Source organism: Phyllobates terribilis, unplaced genomic scaffold, assembly GCF_046119375.1.
Source record: "Phyllobates terribilis strain yellow unplaced genomic scaffold, ASM4611937v1 Scaffold_2__4_contigs__length_985480577, whole genome shotgun sequence".
NCBI classification, from domain to species: domain Eukaryota; kingdom Metazoa; phylum Chordata; class Amphibia; order Anura; family Dendrobatidae; genus Phyllobates; species Phyllobates terribilis.
Genome location: NW_027362762.1, coordinates 620635060 through 620652851, shown reverse-complemented (window position 1 = coordinate 620652851; position 17792 = coordinate 620635060). Strand labels below are relative to the sequence as shown.

At 47.0% G+C, this 17792-nt stretch overlaps 1 protein-coding gene across 2 annotated transcripts in view; it reads right to left on the bottom strand.

Annotated features, from left to right (window-relative positions):
• Positions 1-3913: 3913 nt before the first annotated feature.
• Positions 3914-17792, bottom strand: part of LOC141221790 (uncharacterized) — a 176461-nt gene continuing 162582 nt past the window's right edge. For both annotated transcript variants that reach the window (XM_073666574.1, XM_073666575.1), the window contains 2 exons: positions 5132-5305; positions 3914-4054 (listed from right to left, as the gene is read on the bottom strand). In XM_073666574.1, the coding sequence (XP_073522675.1) occupies positions 4026-4054; positions 5132-5305 (203 nt within the window). In that variant the 3' untranslated portion in view covers positions 3914-4025. The remainder of the gene's footprint in view (positions 4055-5131; positions 5306-17792) is intronic.

The window sequence follows — 17792 nt, the reverse complement described above, 5'->3', positions numbered from 1 at the left end:
GCTTATTACCCGGCACTACTGGTGGCCTACCCTGCACAAGGACGTAATAGACTTTGTTTCTGCCTGTGTGTCCTGCGCCCGCAACAAGGTTCCGAGACATCTGCCAGCCGGTCGCCTCCTTCCGCTTTCTGTACCTGCTGCCCCCTGGCAGCATATAGCAATGGACTTTATAACTGACCTCCCAGTCTCTGCCGGTTGTACGGTCATTTGGGTGGTCGCTGACCGCTTCTCCAAGATGGCTCATTTCGTTCCCCTGCCAGGCCTCCCGTCTGCACCCGAGCTAGCTAAAGACTTTATTCGTCACATCTTTCGTCTTCATGGCCTGCCCCTCCACATCGTGTCGGATCGTGGGGTACAGTTCACCTCACGCTTCTGGAGAGCCACTTGTAAACTGCTAGACGTCACCCTGGACTTCTCTTCCGCTTACCACCCTCAGTCCAATGGTCAAGTGGAGCGGATCAATCAGAACCTGACCAGTTACCTCCGGCACTTCGTTAATGCTCATCATTCAGACTGGGTGGATCTCCTACCATGGGCCGAGTTCTCTTATAACAATCACGAGAGCGAATCCTCCTCCAAATCCCCGTTTTTTGTAGTCTTCGGTCAGCATCCTCGGATTCCTTTTCCTGTCTCCACCTCTGTGGACAACCCGGCTACGGAATCTCTCGTTAGCAAATTTTCCTCCATTTGGGAGAGTACCCGATCCGCACTCCTTCAGTCATCCGAACGGATGAAAAGACACGCTGACAAAAAACGCCTGGATCCTCCACAATTTCGTCCTGGAGATAAAGTCTGGCTCTCATCTAAATATGTCCGACTCAAGATACCTTCTTACAAGTTAGGGCCTCGGTTCATCGGTCCTCTGGAGGTCATCAGTCAGATCAACCCGGTGGCCTATAAATTGAAACTCCCGGCCAACTTACGGATCCCTAACTCCTTCCATGTATCTCTCCTCAAACCTGTGGTACTTAACTCTTTTTCCAAGTCTACAGGTACGCCTCCTGCTCCGGTTTCTGCTGAGGACGAGTTTGAGGTAGAGAACATTCTTGCCACCAAAAGGGTAAGAGGAAAGACCTTTTTTCTAGTAGATTGGAAGGGGTTTGGTCCTGAGGAGAGAACGTGGGAGCCCCGGGAGAACATCCATGCCCCTCTTATCCTTGCTAAATTTCTGTCTGGCCTAAAAAAGGGGGGGCCTTAAGGGGGGGGTACTGTAGCGCCGGCATCCCTGCCCTCTGCTAGGCAGGGACGCTGTTCCCCTCACCTCTCTGCTCCGTGCCCGGCGTCCTCCTCCCGCTCTGCTGGCAGCGCGCGCTCCTTCCCGGCCACTGTGCTTAGGGCGCGCGCGCGCGCTCTCCCTCCCTCTTAAAGGGGCCGCGCGCGCCGTCCTAAGGAGTCCCCGGCCAATGGCCGGAGGACTTCACCATATATAAGGCACCTCCTCCAAAATGGAGGTACCCGAGCAATGTTGTTGCACTGTTCACTACTCTGCTTCAGCCCTCAGGTCCCGTTGCCAGTTACCTGCCAGATACCTGCCAGATTCCTGCCAGCTTGCTGTCTTATTCCTGCCTGATATTCTGCTACCTGCCTGCTAGCCTGAGGTCCGACGGTCTGCCTTACAACTCCTGTCAGTCTGTCTAAGGACCAGCTTGCCCGCTCACCTGGGAGCGCACATCAGCTACCTGCCTGCTTGCCTGAGGTCCGACGGTCTGCCTTCCAACTCCTGTCAGTCTGTCTATGGACCAGCTTGCCCGCTCACCTGGGAGCGCACATCTGCTACCTGCCTGCTAGCCTACCTGGAGGCTCCGCCGTCACATGCTGTGACCACCTGCCTGTCCAGTGACTCCTGCCCGCTCACCTGGGAGCGCTCATCTGCTGCCTATCTCCTAGCCTACCTGGAGGCTCTGCCGTCACGTGCTGTGACCACCCGCCTGTCCAGAGACTTCTGCCCGCTCACCTGGGAGCGCTCATCTGCCGCCTGTCTGTTGGTCTTCCTGGAGGCTCCGCCGTCACATGCCGTGACCACCCATTTATCCAGAGACTCTCGCCTGCTCACCTGGGAGCTCACGTCTACCATCAGCCGCCACAGGTTGTACCAACCCTTTACCCAGAGACTGCCCCGGTCACTTGCCGTGACCATCTGCCCGTTCATCCAGAGACTGCCCCGGTCACTTGCCGTGACCATCTGCCCGTTCATCCAGAGACTGCCCCGGTCACTTGCCGTGACCATCTGCCCGTTCATCCAGAGACTGTCCCGGTCACCTGCTGTGACTGCCTGCCTGGTCGCCACCCGCTCCCTTACAAGGACCGCCCCCTTGTATAGTAGCTCAGAGGTTCCGCCTCCCAGACCCGTTACATAAGCCAGTTTCTTTGTAGCGCTTGATGGTTTTTGCAACTGCACTTGGGGACGCTTTCAAAGGTTTCCCAATTTTTCGCACTTACTGACCTTCATTTCTTAAAGTAATGATGGCCACTCGTTTTTCTTTACTTAGCTGTTTTTTTCTTGCCATAATACAAATTCTAACAATCTATTCAGTAGGACTATCAGCTGTGTATCCACCAGACTTCTGCACAACACAAGTGATGGTCCCAACCCCATTTATAAGGCAAGAAATCCCACTTATTAAACCTGACAGGGCACACCTGTGAAGTGAAAACCATTTCCGGTGACTACCTCTTGAAGCTCATCAAGAGAATGCCAAGAGTGTGCAAAGCAGTCATCAAAGCAAAAGGTGGCTACTTTGAAGAACCTAGAATATAAGACATATTTTCAGTTGTTTCACACTTTTTTGTTAAGTATATAATTCCACATCTGTTAATTCATAGTTTTGATGCCTTCAGTGTGAATGTACAATTTTCATAGTCATGAAAATACAGAAAAATCTTTAAATGAGAAGGTATGTCCAAACTTTTGGTCTGTACTGTATACTTAACTAATAAACCACCAATTCTGTCCCTCAATCAGCAGCAGCTTTCCCTACTCTGCCTGTTTCCGGGGTAGACTGTGACGAGCATAGGGTCACCAGGTCTTATATAGACCCAATGGCGCTATGTGGCCAGCCAATCACTGCAATGCCACAACCAACATGGCTACGGCATTACAGTGAGTGGCAGGCAATCCCTGCATGTTAATGGGCTGTATAAAGAGCGCCAAATATGTGGGGCAGGGACCTAAGCTTCCGCCCAAGCATTTTGATTCCGGATTAAAGGACTTCCCATCGGCATCTAATGTTGAGTGCTGTCTTCTTTCTTCCTTTTAGATTTATGCACAGTTTTGGACTATATACAGCACCACCTAATGTAGATTGCCGATGGCTGAGTATTCCGACATAAGGGGCTATTGACGAAAAAGATGTTTAAAGGGTCTAGTGCCGCTCAGCTTCTCTTTGATATTGTTCAGCTTTAAATACCTGTTTGCTGCTTTTTAATGGTATTTTAGCAGCTGCTCTCTTAATCTGATTAATTTGTCTTGCAGAAACCTTCCTCCTTATGCTTTTATCTGCACAAACCCATCTGTGAACTGTATCAGCCACAAATCTCTTCACAGTACTATCATGCTTAAGTTTTCATGAAATATCTAATGTTTTCATACTTTGTCCAAGGAACTATTTGACACTTTTCAACAGCAGAGATATCCCTTTTCTTTCCCGTATTGCTTGAAACCTGTGTCGGCTTAATAACGTGGAACGTCTTTCTTAAGCAGTTTTCCTTTAATTGGGCACACCTAGAGAACTAATTATCACAGATGTTTGAGATTGAGATATATATATATATATATATATATATATGCACACAAAACAAACATATATATTCCAATTAAATGTTGGAAAATATATATATACATATATATTTTAATTGTTTAGATGGCTAATGGTAATGAGGTGACTTGGTGATGATGATCAATATGCCTACAATGTTATCTTGAGCAAATATTAAATTTTTATTAGAGAGTTCATAGACAATTTCATTAAGCATTCTTGTTCATGGCTAGCTGGCACAGGCATCAAAATATAAAACCATCTTCAATGTTACCAGAGATATGCTGTAGGGTAATTGCCTATAATAAAAACAGACAAATTATTTTTAAAACAAACTCCAAGAAGACATACCTAATAGGGCTTGTTGGTTTTTGGCTGGGGTCTCAACAATGTGACCCCCACTAATTGTTAGAACACAGTTTTATTAGGAACAAGCTGCTGACAGCAGACAACCAAGCTATTTCTTTATGTGGTGTCACTTTTCTTTACATTGGTTAGACATCCACCAGTTGACATTTTTACCATTGTGAGGTATAAATAATCTAGCGATAAAGAATGTATAACTGGTGGAGAAATGTTGAACTTTATGGACCTGTGTCTTTTTAACTATGTAACTAACTATGTAACATTTAGTAATTAATAATGACATTATTCAATCAGAGTAAGACTGCAGATTATGCACCAGGCCAGGTTCAGGGTGTAATTGTTATTGTTGGACGCATAAAGAGAAGAATTTCCTTTCTGCTTTGACTCTCTGTAGAATCTACGTCTGGCTTTGCACACATATCATTATATGGAATATTTAGGAAATATCCACAGGATATACAATATCTGTCTTTTAGAAGGTGGTCTCCCTCTGAAGTCTCCTTTTGAATGACAAGTCTGCTATCTCACCCACAATGAAGATGTGACTGTTCATGTGAGTGTCACTTTTCATTGAAGTCTATAAGAGTTATGGAATAAAAAGTAAAACTCGCCAGAGCAGTGTCTGTGACGTATTTGGGATCACATGGTTATACAAATCAAACTAGATTAAATTTAGCTACACATTGTAAACAATTATTTTATTTACTTATCAATGAGAGAAGTGACATTTAGGGCAGAGACAGATGGCCATATTTCTCTTGCGAGGATAGCATCATAAACCTCGTACTGGCTGTCTGCTCCCTGACCTGAGCTTGACAGCTTCGTAGAAATACACCACGCTGTCATGTTCAGGTCAGGAGAGGTGGCGGCCAGTCCGTTCAGTGCGATGCGATCATCGCACGAGTTATACGGCAGTGTGTCTCTGGCCTTACTGCTACATTTTCCACTACTAGTCCAATGAAGAACTATTACACATCCAATAGACAAATTTCAGTATTTCCATTACTCACAGCATTCACAGCTCATATCAAAAACAAGACCAGCAGAACAATATTGTTTGTATGTAATTCCATTGGCACAGTTCCAGAAAGCGTTCTTATCACCGGACACAGGATATAGGCCGCTGGCTCGTCCGGAACAGAATTCTTTTTGATTTTTGGCAGGAGGAGCAGGAGGATAGTTGCCTTCAACATGAAAACAGATGATCCATAATTAGCAATGTGTGAGTGGTCAATCATGAAAAATTAGGTGGGGCAGGTGGTAGCTGCAATGATTGCTGTAATGTCAGGGAATCAAACACTAGGCAGTAGGTAAAAGCAGGAAATACAGCAGGAGGGCAGACTTTAAAGACAACTTGACAGCTGATACATGCTGCCTGATCCAGGCACAGCATGTATGAGGCACTGTATGAGCTCAGCCAGTTATGTTTGACTCTCTGCTGCGTTTCAGAGATAAACATAATTTAAAAGATGCTGGAGACCAAGGCACATTGTTGACCAGTCAGATAGACTGGTCCCCAGCGGCTTCTCGCCATCTGCTGCCGTGGAGTGACAGGTCTCAGGAAAATACGCACACGTAAGCAGATACCTGTCAATCCAGGGCAGGGGGTTGAGGGAAGCTGCTGGTGCCCACCTGTCCGACTAGTATCCAGTGCAGGTCAGTACCAGGTGGCTTTTAATGTATATTTTAATGTATGTTTTGTTTCACTGTTGTGAATATTATTTTATTACATTCTAATCTTGCGGCACAGTTGAAAGATGAGTAATTTAAATAATTTTATAGCTTTGGAAAAATGTCTGTATTTAATGACATTCTAAAGCTAAGTAAAATATGGTTTTTAATACAGGAAAAATTTATTTATTTAATGACATTCTAAAGTTAAGTAAAATATTGCTTTTAATACATTCTCCATTTAGATTCAGAACCCTGTGTTATAGAGTAACTGTCCATTTAATTCTTATTTCATAAATTAATAGGACACATGAAAATAAGAACCTTTGTAATACATGTTATGAGAAAAATCTGCTTCATTCTCCGCCAGAACTGATCATTCATTCTAAAAATTCTCAATTCCCAGGTAAAATCTGTGTTTGGTGTAGACAGACTGTTGGATTACTGACATAGGAGATAATAATAATAATGTTATTTTTTTTATAGCGCCAAACATATTCCGCAACACTTTATAATTTTAGAGGGGACTTGTACAGGCACTAAAGACATTACAGAATAAGCATAACTCAGATATCAAAAGTAGTGAGGGCCCTGCTCTCAAGCTTACAATCTATGAGGAAATAGGGGAGACATGAAAGATAAATGGTAAAATGTGCTTTTATTGTACAATTCAGCCATAATATACTAAATAGGGTATACACATAACACTGCATAAACTGGTCACCAGACAGTATGTGTACATTAGAAACATAGAGCGCTATTAAGTGCAAGGAGGGTGTGAACAGATGCAACGGTGTTCATGATTTTGAAGAAAATTTAGTATGGGCCAAAAGAGGATAGTTAGATAAGTGGGGTGGGGCAATAGGCCAGTCGAAAGAAATTATGTTTTTAGGCCACGCTTAAAACTGTGGGAATTGGGAATTAATAAAATTGTCCTGGGTAGTGCATTCCAAAGAATTTGCACAGCCCACGAGAAGTCTTGGAGACTGACAAGGGAGGTTTGGATTATTGAGGATTATAGTTTTAAGTCATTAGCAGAATGGAGGGCATGAGTACTATGTTAAACTGAGACGAGGGAGGAGAAGTTGGAAAGGAACTGTGGAGTGCTTTGTGAGTGAGAGTGATAAGTTTACAGTTTATTGAACTCTGTATTGGATGGGCAACCAGTGCAACAACTGGCACAGGGTAGAGGCATCGGTGTAGCAGTTGGAAAGGAATATGATCCTGGCTGCTGCGTTCAGGATGGATTGGAGAGGGGAGAGTTTAGTAAGAGGGAGACCGATTAGTAAAGAGTTGCAATAGTCCAGACGAGAATGAATAAGAGCTACAGTAAGAGTTTTTGCAGAGTCAAAAGGTAAGAAAAGGTCGAATTCTAGAGATGTTTTTGAGGTGTAGGTGACAAGAGCAGGCAAGTGATCGGATGTGGAGAGTGAAGGAAAGATCTGATTCAAAGATGACACCAAGACAGCAGGCATGTTTCTGGGGAGTAATGGTGGAGCCCCACATGGAAATGGCAATATCGGGCATAGGTTGGTTAGTGAAGGGAGGAAACACAAGGAGTTCAGTTTTTGACAGATTCAGTTTTCGATAGAGGGAGGAAATAATCATAGAGACAGCGGAAAGACAATCACTGGTATTTTGTTGTAATGCAGGCTTGATGTTAGGAGATGATGTGTATAATTGGGTATCATCGGCATAGAGATGGTACCGAAAAACAAATCTACTTATTGTTTTTCCATTAGGGGCGGTGTATAAGGAGAAGAGGAGGGGGCCTAGGACTGAACCTTCAGGAACCCCAACAGTAAGGGGAAGGGGAGAGGAAGAGGAGACAGCAAAAGATACACTGAAGGAGCAGTCAGAGTGGTAGTAGGTGAACCAGGAGAGAACAGTGTCCTTGAGCCAGATAGAGTGGAGCATAGTGAGGAGCAGCTGGTGATCCACAGTGTCAAATGCTGCAGACAGATCCAGGAGAATCAGCAGGGAGTAGTAACCATTAGATTTAGCTGTTAGTAGATCATTAGATAGATAATTAGAGACTTTAGTAAGGGCAGTTTCAGTAGAGTGTAAAGAGCGGAAACCAGATTGTAAAGGGTCAAGAAGAGAGTTTGCTGAGAGATAGCAGATTAGACAGGAGTGGACCAAGAGTTCCAGGAGTTTAGAGATGAAGGAAAGATTAGAGACAGGTCTGTAGTTAGCAGTTCTGGACAAGGGATTTTTTTTAAGTAATGGATGTATGTTGGCGTTTTTAAATAAGGAAGGAAAAATACCAGATGAGAGGGAGAGATTAAATATTTTAGTTAAGTGAGTGGTGACGGCAGGGGAAAGGGACTGGAGGAGATGTGAGGGAATAGGGTCACTGGTGCAGGTAGTAGGGCGAGAAGATCCAAGGAGCCTGGTCGCTTCTTCTTGTGTGACTGGTTCAAAGACAGAAAGTGAGCAAGATGCAGTGCAGGAGGGATGAGAATGCATAATATTAGGGGATTTGGAGACAATCTCCTGTTGGATATGGTCAACTTTTTCTTTGAAATAATTGGCCAAATCATCAGCATTGATTACAGTAGTGGGAGCCTGTATTGTTTGCTTGAGGAGAGAGTGAAAATTGTCAGAGTCATTTAGGATTATTGTATAGTGAGGTGATGAGGGTGTTGAAGTAGGTTTATTTAGAGCGGTGAAGGCCGGAGTTGTAGATTTTAAGCATAAACTTATAATGGATGAAATCTTTGGCCAGATTTGATTTTCTCCACAGACGTTTGGCACATCAGGAGCACTGCTGGAGAAAATGTGTTTGCAGTATGTGCCTGGGTTGACAGCGTCGGTGCTGAGTTGTGCTAAATGTAGGAGGTGCAGCTTCATCAAGGGCACATTGCAGTGTTTCATTATAATGCATTAGTCCAGAGTCAGGACATGAGAGGGAGGAGATTGGGGCAAATGAAGTTTCTGGGTGTTAATGGCATATATATTTCTATACGTGTGGAAAGTGGGGGTGTCCTGAGCGGGTGACAATTCTTGATAGAGAATGAAAGAAGGTTATGGTCAGAAAGCGGAAAAGGGGAGTTAGTGAAGTCATACAATGAGTAGAGCCAGGAGGCGACCAGGTCCAGCGTATTACCATCTTCATGTGTATGAGAATTAATAAGTTGTGAAAGGCCAAAGGAGGAAGTTAGCAATAAAAGGTAGGAGGCAGATGGGGAGAGGGGATCACCAATGGGGATGTTAAAGTACCCCATGATAAGGGCGGGGATGTCACAGAATAGAAAGTTCAGAAGCCATGTGGCAAAATGATCCAGGAACTGATGGGAGGGGCCCGGAGGGCGATACACAACCGCCACTCCTAGGGAGAAGTGCCAGTAGAATATGACAGTGTAAACTTCAAAAGAAGGGAAAATAAGGGAGGGTACTGGTGGATGTCCTGAAAGGTGAGTTTTGTTGAAAGGAGCAGGCCAACACCTCCACTTAATCTGTTGTCAGGTCTCGAAGTATGAGAAAAGTGTCGGCCATCCATCACATGAGAGAGCAGCAGCAGTGGTGTCCGACTGCTGGATCCAGGTTTCAGTAAGAGCAAGAAGGTTAAGGGAATTTGAAAGGAAAAAGTAATGGATGTAAGAGAGTTTGTTGCATACTGACCTAGCATTCCAAAGGGCACAATTAAAGGAGACAGAAGGCATGCAGGGAATATTAATGAGACTAGCAGGGTTTGTGAGTGTAGAGGGGAAGGAGTTAGTATTATTATTACAAGAAGGGCCTGGATTAGGAGAAATATTTTCTGCAACTAGGAGAAGGAATTAAACAAAACTTTAAAAAAAATATATCATGTGACAGAGTCACTGGTATGGTCTATGATGAGAGGTATGTGTCACGCAGGTTGCTGGCCTGTCTGAACTGAAACCAATAGACTTTCTGCCAGCATGTTATATGCTGGAGGCTAACTCTTTTAAAGGGTGTGGTTTTATGGGAATGAAGTAGAGATGGGAGGGAAGTCATTCCCCATACCTCGGCCTCAGGGTGTGGCTGAGCAAAGTTTAAATGCTCAGTCACCATTTTTTTTCTGTTGTTGAGTTTGGAGTGGCAAGGACTCCAGACTGGAAGGCCCCAGCTCAGAGAGGAGCTTAAAGCTGGGACTACAACCTGTATGGGTGAAACCAGCACTGCTATGGACTGTGCTATTGTTTATCTTTTTGTTTTGTTGTTTTTGCCAGTAAGGCTGTGTTTATTTTTACTGGAGTGCAGAGGTTTAGGTCACATAATAAAGCCTGCAGAGAAAACACAGTTCCTGAGTCAACTTCCAAAAGCGTCTGAGTGAGGCGTCATACTACAGTTGGTGCGAGAGTGCTTGCAAGTTTCCAGGAACATGTGTACCTGCCATAGAGACTGTTGGATGTCCTGGGGAAAGGCCGCCAGCCAGAGAAGTCTGGCAGCATGGAGGAGCTCATTAAGTACCTGGTCCAGAGCCAGCAGAGAATGCAGCAACTGCACTTGCAGACCCAGCAGAGCATGCAGCAGACCCAGCACAGCATGCAGCAACAGCACAGAGAGCATCTACAGCAGCAACGGGAGCAGCTACAGCAGCAATGGGAGCAGCAGCAGGAGACAAATAAACTCCTGATACAGCAAATCCAGCAGCAGTAACAACAGATGGAGCTCCTAGCAGGTGAGATCCGTGGCAGGACATCCGCTCCACCCCCAGATCCAGGTGATGATTCACATGTCAGGAAAACGGTAAGCAAAACCTTATACAAGATGTCCCTGGGGGATGACATTGAGGTGCTCCTGACTATTTTTGAAAGGGTGGCAGAATGGGAGAAATTGCCTCCAGAGCAGTGGGCTGAGTTCTGGCGCCATATTTGACCGGGGAGCCGCAGAAGGCCTATTACGATCTGACTTTACAAGACGCAAAGAAGTACGCGAAATTAAAAACCAAGATATTTTCACACTCAGGAGAGACTATATCTGTCAGAGCACAAAGGGTCCACCACTGGGTATATGCTGGTGACAAACCTCCACACTCACAGATGTTCGACTTGTTACATCTAGTTCCGAAGTGGCTGCAGCCAGAGTCTTCCACTTCTGCCCAGATGGTTGAGCATGTGGCGATGGACAGGTTCATCCATTCCCTACCCAGGCTGGGAATGCGGACGGCCTGTGGGACTGGTAGAGAGGTACCAAGTGGTTGAAAAATCCCTAGGGAAACCCGACATAATCACCTTTCCATAATGGAGTGCCCAAAAGTGGGCGGGTTCACCACGGAAGGGGTTCAGAGCCACAACTGGGGGACGTCCCACTTCCACTGAAGGTTCCGCACGGACTGTTGTTAAGGATGTGATCTGTTGGCAGTGTTGCAATCTGGGACACATAACTGCGCAGTGTCATATGTCTGCTGAGCCAATGGACTGCAGCCTAGGCAGACGATGTTCATATTATGCTTACCCAGCCTGCAGTGTGGACTGTCAACCCAGCGAGGGACAACAGGCATGTGCCGTGTCCGTTAACGGAGTGATGGTCCTAGGGCTGTTGGACTCCGGGAGTCTGGTAACCTTAATCAGTGCCACCCTTCCCCACCAGCTGATCCCTGCCAAATCTGTGGGTGTCCGCTGAATACATGGGGACGCCAAGAACTAGCCGGTGGCCAGAGTGACAGTCGGAACAGACAATCCCACGAGGTTGGGGTGGTCAGGGACCTGATACATCCCATCATTTTGAGGCGCAATTTTCCCTTGTTCTGGGACTTGTGGGGGAAGGGATCCAGACTGCATCCCGTGGGAAAAAAACAGGACCCTAGAGAAATATCCCGGTGGACATCGGAAGTGGATGAGTTCCCACTATCTGTTCTTGTTGGCCATGAGGACGAGACTGTGACTGAGGTGGCCGACCTCCCGGAATTAGAGGTACTAGGAGAGAACTTTGGGTCATCTCAAGTTTGGGACTTGACCTTGAAAGGGGCATAGGATAATGTTACTGTTTGTAATGGGTTGCTCAGGAGCCGGGGGCGGACACCATGTACCCACACTTTGCAGTTCAAGGGGACCTATTATACTGGGTGACCAATCTAAAAAGTGAAGAAGTAGTGGAACAGCTGTTAGTTCCAGGTTCATACCGTCGGAGGGTATTAAACGTGGCACACTCACATATTCTGGAGGGACACCTAGGGGTTGAGAAAAGCCAGGAGAGAATAATGAGGAGGTTTTATTGGCCAGGATGTTATCAGGAAATCTTAAACTATTGTAGGTCCTGCCCCACCTGCCAGATAACTACGCCCACCTCCCACTTCCGTAGTCCCTTAGTTCCACTACCTGTCATAGAGGTTCCCTTTGAGAGGATTGTCATGGACTTCATGGGTCCCTTAGATAAATCGGCCTGGGGCCACCAATACATCGTGGTGGTCATGGACTATGCGACCCGATACCCTGAAGCGGTATCTCTAAGGAACTTGTCCAGTAAAAGTATAACCCAAGAGCTAGTTCATATTTTTGCTCGGACAGGTCTGGCAACAGAAATTTTGACAGACCAAGGAACCTCCTTCATGAGCAAGGTGAGGAAGGAGCTATGCAGAGTCCTTCAGATTGCCCAGATTCAGACCTTAGTTTATCATCCGCAGACAGACGGCCTAGTAGAACACTTCAATAAGACCTTAAAGGCGATGCTCAGGAAGGTCGTTGAAGAGGATGGGCGAGACTGGGACTACCTGCTCTAATTTCTACTTTTCTCTGTGAGAGAAGTTCCTGAAGCCTCCACTGGCTTCTCTCCATTTGAGCTTCTGTATGGATGGCATGCAAGAAATCTCCTAGACATCACCAAGGAAACCTGGGAGGCCGATGTCACGTCCCACTGGAGCATCAACGAACATGTCACCCAGTTACAGGAGAGAATAGCGAAGTTGATGCCCATCGTGAAGGAACATCTCCTCCAGGCACAGGAAACCCAGGCGAGGGTGTATAATTGGTCAGCAAGACTCCGACAGTTCCAACCTAAGGACAGCATCCTTGTTCTCATACAGTTGAAAGTAAGTTCCTGGCCAAGTGGCAAGGCCCATATGAGGTGGTGGAGACGTGGCGCCCCTGAGGGTTCAACCGCCACAGGGATGCTGCAGCTCTTCAATGGGGTGTGGTATTCCTCCTTCGAGGTAAGAACGGTGCAATGGTCAGGACCCCACCTCCACATCCAACACCACACTTCTCCCACCAGAGGGGGCTAGTAGGCACTAGGGTGCTGCCCCTACTGCAAATTGGGAGACTGGGGAACCAAGAGATAGGGGGAACCAATTAGTGGGTGAGGGTGGAAGACTCACATTTAGTTACACTTAATATTTGATATTTAATAAACAGCCATCTTGGCTCATGGTTCTTTGATTGTGATCTCCATCCCTGAACGTGGCTTCTGGGTGAACCTGCAGCGGATGGAGACACGGCCCTCATACCCTGGCCTTGGGTCGAGGGGCAGGTTGGAGTTAATGTATGTCTCAACCCGGTCAAGGACCATGACCAAGAAGGCCCGGAGTTAGGAGTGTAGCTCCACCGCAAATGGATCCCAGGGGGATGTAGACGGATTGGTATACGCCACCTGTCCTCGCTATTCTGGCCTAGTCAGAGGGATTCCGGCTGCAAGAGGGGTTACCGGCCCCCGACACCTGACTTTGCTACTCTATGTCCTAGTCAGGGAAGCCCGGCAGGCCCTGAGGATCCCACCGGGTAACGGACGGAGCTGCCACCCGTACCCTTTTTCTGAGCGTAGTCCAGAGGGAGACCCGGCCTACACACAGACAGGAAAGGGACTCAGTCTGAAGTCTAGGAACACTCTGGTGGGGGGTACTGATTAAGCACATGAATTACTCAGAGGTTGTCGGACCCCCGTCCCTGGTGACCGCAGAACTCCGTGAGGAGCAGGGAGAAGCCTTGCAGCTGTACTCTCCAACGTGAGTAAAAACCCTGGAAGTTGACCCCTATGGCCTCCGGACTCTTTATTTCTCCACTGCACCGCACCACGTAGCACCAGACCTCCTACACTACAACTCCCTCCATCCTCGTCTCTGCCCTGAGACCCTGCTCCGCCTGTGGGGAGTAGTATCAACGTCGGCTGCCACAACATCCCGCCATGGAGGACTGCAGCAGCGCTGGTGGCCTTCACCAGGTACCACAGGTGGCATAGTCGATAGCAACCACTCAACCTTGAAAGCCCGTACCACCCCTTTTTTTAATGTGATGGCCCTGGGCACGGAACGGGTCCAGGCCACGGCTACAACCCACCGAACATCTGACCCCGCTTCGAGTAACCACCCATCTTCCCAGGGTAGGGCTGCGAGTGTCACATACTAGCTCAGTGAAGTGAACTACAGAGTCCACCAGCCTGGCCGAAGAAAGCCACACCAGGTGTACCATGTAAACCTGCTCAAGCCGTGGCGAGATCGGGAACCTGTGGGAACTCCTTGCCTGGGAGCCACTCCAGAAGGCCAGGTGGAAGATGTCACAATAGCGGAGACCCTTTCTCCAGCCCAGCAGAATCGGGACCTGTTCTCAGAGTTGCAGGGGCATACCCAGGTGGTAGAACATGACGTGTTAACAGAGCCGCAAGGGTGAGGATTCCTGAAGCACGTCGGGAGGTGATCTCGGCTGAGGTGAAGATGATTTAAGACCTCGGTGTGATAGAGGAGTCAAAGAGTGGATGGTCGAGCCCCATCGTCCTCATGCCAAAACCCAATGGAGAGTGGAGGTTTTGTAATGACTACCGCCGGCTAAATGAGGTGTCCAAGTGTGACGCATACCCGATGCCCCGCGTTGACAAACTCATCGAGAGGCTTGGACCGGCGAGGTACATCACCACTCTTGACCTGACGAAGGGCTTCTGGCAGATCCCCATGTCCCAGATGGCCAAGGAGAAGACGGCTTTCTCGACACCGGATGGGTGCTTTCAATACACTCGGATGCCGTTCGGATTACAGGGGACCCCAGCCACCTTCCAGAGGGCTATGGATCGGATCCTAGCCCCACATAAGAAGTATGCTGCAGCCTACCTTGACGACATTGTAGTCTTTAGTCCAGACTGGGCTAGTCATCTACCTAAACTACAGACCATTCTGGATGCTCTAAGGAAGGCGGGATTAACAATAAATCCAAAAAAATGCGCCGTTGTAAAAGAGGAGGCCAAATACTTGGGCTATGTGGTCGGGAGAGGCGAAATAAACAGACAAGTTAATAAAGTGGAGGCAATCCAAACCTGGCCGAAACCGCTCTCCAAGAAGCAAGTGAGAGCTTTCCTGGGAATGGTGGGATATTACCGGTGGTTTATCCCAAATTTTGCCATGATGGCCGCGCCTCTGACGGCTCTCCTAAAAGGCACCAGATAAACCATGGTGAAGTGGATGGAGGAAACAGAGACCGCGTTTCAACTGTTAAAGTCAGCACTGTGTAAACAGCCGGTCCTGGTCGCACCACATTTCAAGGAAGAGTTTGTGGTCCAGACAGATGCTTCAGAGGTTTGTCTAGGAGCCGTACTCTCTCAAGAGATAAATAGGGAAGAACATCCCATTCTCTATCTGAGCCAGACGCTTTCGTCCAGTGAGAAAAACTATGCAATAGTAGAAAAAGAGTGTTTAGCCATAAAGTGGGCCATAGATACTACCTACTTGGCCAGAAGTTTAAGCTGGTGTCAGACCATGCCCCGTTGAGTTGGTTGAGGGAAAAGAGGGGAAAAATGCCAGGGTAACTAGATGGTTCCTAGCTCTTCAGGACTTCAACTTTCACGTAGAGCATAGGCCTGGGAAGTTAAACGCAGGGGTGGATTAAAAGTAGCCAGGGCCCCGGGCAGTTTAGAAGGTGTTGGCCCTCCGAGTACCCGATGTATCACGCGATATGTCACATGATCCCCTTTCATAGATAGGTGACGTGAGTGATAGATCCTCTACATACTACACCACACAGGAGAGCTGACAGATTCTCTAAATACTACACCACAAGGGAGAGCCGACAGATCCTCTATATACTACACCACACAGAACACATCCTCTATATACTGCAACACACAGGAGAGCCGACAGATTCTCTATGTACTACACCATGCAGGAGAGCTGACAGATCCTCTATATAATACACCACACAGGAGAGCTGACAGATCCTCTATATACTACACCACACAGGAGAGCTGACAGATCCTCTATATACTGCACCACACAGGAGAGCTGACAGATCCTCTATATACTACACCACACAGGAGAGCTGACACATCCTCTATATACTACACCACACAGGAGAAATAACAGATCATCTATATACTACACCACACAGGAGAGCTGACAGATCCTCTATATACTACACCACACAGGAGAGCTGACAGTTCCTCTATATACTACACCACACAGGAGAGCTGACAGATCCCCTATATACTACACCACACAGGAGAGCTGACAGATCCTCTATATACTACACCACACAGGAGAGCTGACAGACCCTCTACATACTACACCAAACAGGAGAGCTGACAGATCCTCTATATACTACACCACACAGGAGAACTGACAGATCCTCTATATACTACACCACACAGGAAAGCTGACAGATCCTCTATATACTACAGCACACAGGAGAGCTGACAGATCCTCTATATACTACACCACACAGGAAAGCTGACAGATCCTCTATATACTACACCACACAGGAGAGCTGACAGACCCTCTACATACTACACCAAACAGGAGAGCTGACAGATCCTCTATTTACTACACCACACAGGAGAACTGACAGATCCTCTATATACTACACCACACAGGAGAACTGACAGATCCACTATATACTACACCACACAGGAAAGCTGACAGATCCTCTATATACTACAGCACACAGGAGAGCTGACAGATCCTCTATATACTACACCACACAGGAGAGCTGACAGATCCTCTATATACTACACCACACAGGAGAGCCGACAGATCCTCTATATACTACACCACACAGGAGAGCTGACAGATCCTCTATATACTACACCACACAGGAGAGCTGACAGATCCTCTATATACTACACCACACAGGAGAGGTGACAGATCCTCTATATACTACACCACACAGGAGAGCTGACAGATCCTCTATATACTACACCACACAGGAGAGCTGACAGATCCTCTATATACTACACCACACAGGAAAGCTGACAGATCCTCTATATACTACACCACACAGGAAAGCTGACAGATCTTCTATATACTACACCACACAGGAGAGCTGACAGATCCTCTATATATTACACCACACAGGAGAACTGACAGATCCTCTATATAATACACCACACAGGAGAGCCGACAGATCCTCTATATACTACAGCACACAGGAGAACTGACAGATCCTCTATATACTACAGCACACAGGAGAGCTGACAGATCCTCTATATACTACAGCACACAGGAGAGCTGACAGATCCTCTATATACTACACCACACAGGAGAACTGACAGATCCTCTATATACTACACCACACAGGAGAGCTGACAGTTCCTCTATATACTACACTACACAGGAGAGCTGACAGATCCTCTATATACTGCACCACACAGGAGAGCTGACATATCCTCTATCTACTACAGCACACAGGAGAGCTGACAGATCCTCTATATACTACACCACACAGGAGAGCCGATAGATCCTCTATATACTACAGCACACAGGAGAGCTGACAGTTCCTCTATATACTACACCACACAAGAGAGCTGACAGATCCTCTATATACTACACCGCACAGGAGAGCTGACAGATCCTCTATGTACTACACCACACAGGAGAGCTGACAGATCCTCTATATACTACACCACACAGGAGAGCTGAAAAATCCTCTATAAACTACACCACACAGGAGAACTGACAGATCCTCTATATACTACACCACACAGGAGAGCTGACAGATCCTCTATATACTACACCACACTGGAGAGCTGACAGATCCTTTATATACTACACCACGCAGAAGAGCTGACAGATCCTCTATATACTACACCATAGAGGAGAGCTGACAGATCGTCTATATACTA